Below are 5631 nucleotides of genomic sequence, written 5' to 3'. Positions count from 1 at the left end.
GGAGAGAAGAGAGGGATGAAGGAGAGAAGAGAGGGATGGAGGAGAGAAGAGAGGGATGGAGGAGAGAAGAGAGGGATGGAGGAGAGAAGAGAGGGATGGAGGAGAGAAGAGAGGGATGGAGGAGAGAAGAGAGGGATGGAGGAGAGAAGAGAGGGATGGAGGAGAAAAGAGAGGGATGGAGAGAAGAGAGGGATGGAGGAGAGAAGAGAGGGATGGAGGAGAGAAGAGAGGGATGGAGGAGAGAAGAGAGGGATGGAGGAGAGGAGGGACGAGGAGTGACAAGCAAGAGAGAAGCAGGGTGGACAGGTTAGAGAGGCGTCAACACTTGAACCGCACACATTCACTGTTCAGAGCTATCCTGGCCTGTGCTCCTCTAAATGCCGTGCTCGGACCGTGGTTCCTCGGACTGTGCCCCCGCCAATGCCAGGGAGACTGTGGTTCCTCGGACTGTGCCCCCGCCAATGCCAGGGAGACTGTGGTTCCTTGGACTGTGCCCTCGCCATGCCAGGGAGACCTGAGATGGTGACAGCGACCGAGTCTCTCTATAGGAAAAGCCTAAACCCATTCAAATAGCCCTGGCAATAACCCTGGCAGGAATGGAAAAATACCAGCGCCCTCGCCACAGGATGTGTCCCTCTAAATAGCTCTTTCCATGGGGCAGACAGGAGCCCTCCTCCCCTCCAGGACATTGGCATATCTCCCCTGGCTGGTGGGCTCCACCTCACAGCTGCTGGCGTGCCCCTGTAAATAAAACCCCCCTCGCGAGTTCTTAAAGCAGGCAGGTATTTGCCTGTTTAACTCAGGGGGAACAATGTGGTCGGAGTTGAGGGGCTGATCTCCTGATTCAATCTGCCTCACCTCCACCTAAATAGAATCGGAGGGGGGAGGGTGGGGGTGGGGTGAGGGGGGAGGTGGGAAGTGAAGTGAGTCCCGGCTGCCTGGTCCATCAGACCGGAGCCAGCGTGATTCTGCAGGGCTCCCTGAACACATGCATGTGTTCATGCATATATCTGATTGAGGGGTCCATCATAATCTGTGGATAAAGCTGTCGAGCACCTCTCCTCAGAATTCAATGGGGGGGAGGGAGAAAGAGAGAGAGGGAAAGGGAGAGAGTGATGACAAGAGTGAGAAAGAGAGAGCAACACCCTCTGCTGCTCTCCCTCTCTAACTCTCTCTCTCTCTCTCTCTCTGTCCACAGTCCATCTATCTGTCTCTCTGTTAGTCTGTTGCCTCCTGTTTAGCACTTTGCTGCAACCTTCTGGCAGAATGTCATCTCTAGCTAGGTCTCAGCCCTTTTCTGTCCTCCCACGTTCTGTATCACACACACACACACACACACACACACACACACACACACACACACACACACACACACACAACAACAACAACAACACACACAACAACAACAACACACACACACACACACAACACACACACACACAACAACACACAAAACCAGGAGCCATGGTTGCATTATATTTAATCAGGTCTCCGAGGTGTTGCGTTCTCGAAGTCCATGGTAACGAGAAACACAGCGAGGAATCTCATCTAACGCGCGCGCACACACACACACACACGCCTCCAGACACATGCCTCCGTGTGATTGCTATACGCACAAAAAGAATAACGATAACAAACACACCTACACTGGCTTGGTGAAAGTCGCTGAGGAGGATAGTGAGTTTGTTTTCCACCCTGGACACGTTAAGCCGAGACTGCTGACGGCTGCGGGGGGGAAGAACGACATTGTTTGTCTCATCAGGTGTTGAAAGGCCTCTGCCTACTGTCCCAAACTGTGGACGGAGGCAGGCGCCAGTCACACACACACACACACACACTCTGTTGCCCTACTGCTCTACAGAAGAACCCCTCCCCTCCTCCTCCTCCTCCTCCTCCTCCAGGGCCTGTGTGGCCCCCAGACTGCTGGAGTTCCTGGCCGAGGGAGGATTACTTGGTGAGAAGCTATAATCTCACAGACCACAGAAGCTGCAGCAAAATCAGCCCCTCTGCTGCCTGCCCGTTTCCTTAAATAACAGTGATGTCATGTTGCGTTGCCGTGGCGGTAGCGGGGCCGGGGGGGGGGGGGGGGACCGGGCGGTGGTGGTCCAGCTACGGTATGCACACCACGGCCCAGGAGGGCCGTGAGGCGGCCAGCACGACCCATTGGAGGCTGGTGATAATAGGGGCTAGCTGGATGTGGTTGAGGTCATTAGCGACACCGTGGGGAGCCCTCACTCTCCTGCCCTCTCCTTCCCCCCTGCTCCCTCAATCTCGACTGTCCTCATTCTTTCCTTACCTCCCTCCATTCATCTTACCACTGCACCCCCCCCCAACCTCCACCCCCCCCCCAGCCCTCCTTCAGACAGGAAAGCATGTCATGTGTCTGGAAGCTCGCAGAATGTTCGTCTCATGGTGAGCGAGGAGGAAATCACCGCAGGGTTAAATCAACTTACAGTCTGGTCACACAAACTGTGGGTTCTACTGACAGGTCTGGTCTTACAGCCTCTGTTCTGACACACTCCAGAACAGAACAGACTAGGCTAGAACATAACAGAACAGTCCAGAACAGTCCAGACCAGACTGGCTTGACCCCCCCCCCCCCCATCCCCCATCCTCACCACACACACCGTATGAGAGAGCTGATGTAGGCTTGTACTGTGGCCAGACATGACACCCCAGCTCTGAGACGTGCGACAGGGTTTAAGGAGCAGCTGAGGGTTACACTTCTCCCAGGAGGGTCAACAAACCCCAAAGCAGAAGCTAGGTTACCCATGACCACAGAGCACTGTGCTGGACGTCTCCTAAGAACCTCTGTTTGAGACTCAATCCTCTGACGGTCGAGCTCGAAGCAAGGCAAGGAACAGGATTAGGAAGAAGAGGGGGGTGGATGGATGGATGGATGGACGAATGGATGGATGGATGAATAGATGGATGAATAGACTGGTGGATGGAAGTGGTATAGGGCTTCAGAATGAAGGGCAAGAGGGCTTGCTGGTGGGCAGGAAGGCTGTCTACAGCTGACTGGCTGACTGGCTGGCTGGCTGGCTGGCTGACTGGCTGACTGGCTGACTGGCTGGCTGGCTGGCTGGCTGGCTGGCTGACTGGCTGACTGGCTGACTGACTGACTGGCTGGCTGGCTGGCTGACTGGCTGACTGGCTGACTGGCTGACTGACTGGCTGGTTGACTGACTGGCTGGCTGGCTGGCTGACTGGCTGACTGGTTGACTGGCTGGCTGCAAGGATGAATGAACTGTCAAAGTCAACAAAAGAACAGCTGCAGGAGTCAGTATGGGTGGATGTTCTGGGGGAGGAGCCAGGTTTCCAGGTTACCTTGGTGATGGCGATGGCGCAGGCATGACCCCAGATCTCGATGAGCTGCTGCTGTCCGAACCTGTAGTCACTCAGAAGCTCTGTCTCGATGGCCGCCACCTCCACCTTACTGGGGACACACAGCAGAGGATGACACGTCACCACTCAGCCATCATTATCATCATCATCATCATCATCATCATCAGCCACATCATCATCATCCTCATCTTCATCATTATTAACCTCTTCATCACCATCATCATCATCATCAGCCACATCATCAACCTCTTCATTATCATCATCATCCACAACATCATCTTCATCAACATTGTCTTCATCATCATCATCCACATCGTCTTCATCATTATCATCATCAACCTCTCCATTATCATCAACATCTTCTTCATCATCATCAGTATTTGGAATGCGATCATATGAAACAAGGTAGACCCTTATTTAACCAAAACAGAGAACCTCTTTTCTCCACTTGTATCCCAGTATCTGTTGTACAGCAGAAGCCTGCAGGAGCAGTCCTGGGTGCTTAAGGTGGTCTGCTTTCCAGGGTTTGGAAGTCAGATGACCGTGCCTTTTAATGATCCAGAACTGCTAGTATTTACGATGCTAAAGTACACAACAGACTTGGTGTTACAGGCACAATCCATCACAGTTCCACAGGCCCAAGCACCAGGAGGAGCCCTCAGGACACCATTAAACCTGGTCCTTCTGGGTGAACGCACCGCGGGGAGGGTTTACGAACCCTTCAGTCCTAGTTTGTGAAGATACTACTGAACGACTGTCGTTGTGAGGTACTGGATGTTTTTTATGCGTTTCTGAAACAGATCTATGTCAAGGACTGCTGTTAGAGCTGGACCGTTAACTGAGACCGGAGCCACTAAATAAGACCTCCATCAAACAACTTTACAGTTTCATGGTGACATGGCATTGACTGTGTGTGTGTGTGTTTCTGTATTAGTGTATATGAGGGCATGTATTTATACATGCTTGTGTGTGTGTGTGTGTGTGTGTATTTTGAGCGCCATTGTTTTAGTGCTGCTCCTCATTCCCTGCATTGTGAGAGTAGTCTGCTGGTACGGGTGTTAGACCACCGTGCGTGTGTGTTTGTGTGTGTGTGCGAGCGTGTAGGGAAGTCTGTGGGTGTGTGTGGACATACTCAGGTGTGTGTTTTGTGTTGGTGGCATTTAGACAAAGGCCACAGGATAAAGTCCTCCTTCTAGTGTTTTCACTGGCCCCGATGGACACTCATGCTGTGCCTGTTACTGTAGGGACATCTGGTGGTGATTTGCCAGTACTACAGCTTACAAATCAATAGTCGTGTAATAGAAGTACGAACACATATCATTCATCTACCTTGGCATGGCTGTGAGGCTAATCATTTCCAAATATTGATCAATGAGCCCCAAGTGTAATTACAGCGGAATTGCAATAAATCATGTGGCTGTGTACACATGTTAATTGGATGTTTTTGATGTTGCTGTTTGTTTCCACGAGATCGGAAGGGAAAGAAACAAGGAAAGAGAGAGTCTCTTTAAGACCGACCGGCTGTGAAGAACAAACAAGCTCACACACTTTTATCTGACCATTCAGCTCTCAAACAGTTAGGATCAGGAGTGTGTGTGTGTGTGAGTGTGTGTGTGTATCTGGGGTGTGCTGTCTGAGTGTGTGTGTGTGAGTGTGTGTATCTGTGTGTGCTGTGTGAGTGTGGGTGTGTGTCCTTAAAAATGTGTTCATGAGTTACATCATGTGTTGTACTCAAAGGCCTGTTTTGTTATGCTGCAGACACTGTTCACCAAAAGAAGGAGAGAGAGAGAGAGAGAGAGAGAGAGAGAGAGAGAGAGAGAGAGAGAGAGAGAGAGAGAGAGAGAGAGAGAGAGGAGAGAGAGAGAGAGAGAGAGAGAGAGAGATGAGGAGGAGAGAGAGAGAGAGTGAGAGAGAGAAAGAAAGAAAGAGCTGTAGAAAGAGAGAGGGGGAGAGAGGGTAAGAGGGAGAGAGGGGGTAGAGAGAGGGAGGGTGACAGAGAGAGAGAAGAAAGAGGAAAGAGAGAGAGAGGGAGAATGACAGACAGTGGAACCATCTGGTAGAGTGGTAGGCTGTGCGGGAGGTTCAGAAGTCGGGCTTCACCTCCAGGTACGAAGCACAAGGGACAGTAATGACAGGACTATGACACAGAGGCACACAAGCGGTGTCTTGTGCTGGGAGGGTAGCCCTCCACTTGTGATTCGCCGAGAAGAAAATCAGCTTCCTCCAAGGAGAGCCCACAGCTCGAGGCAGCTTTGCGCGAGACGAGAGTGTTGATTCAGATGT

General features: G+C 51.8%; 1 protein-coding gene across 1 annotated transcript in view; it reads right to left on the bottom strand.

The window, feature by feature from the left end:
• The window catches only part of LOC134015748 (yjeF N-terminal domain-containing 3-like), a gene marked incomplete at its 5' end in the record, with an annotated part of 8936 nt that extends 5463 nt beyond the window's left edge, over positions 1-3473 (bottom strand). Inside the window, 1 exon segment of the mRNA XM_062455293.1 lies at positions 3331-3473. Within this exon segment, the coding sequence (XP_062311277.1) occupies positions 3331-3473 (143 nt within the window).
• Positions 3474-5631: the final 2158 nt, after the last annotated feature.

The sequence above is a fragment of the Osmerus eperlanus genome, unplaced genomic scaffold, assembly GCF_963692335.1.
Source record: "Osmerus eperlanus unplaced genomic scaffold, fOsmEpe2.1 SCAFFOLD_682, whole genome shotgun sequence".
Lineage (NCBI taxonomy): Eukaryota > Metazoa > Chordata > Actinopteri > Osmeriformes > Osmeridae > Osmerus > Osmerus eperlanus.
This window is presented reverse-complemented; position numbering and strand designations above follow the sequence as displayed.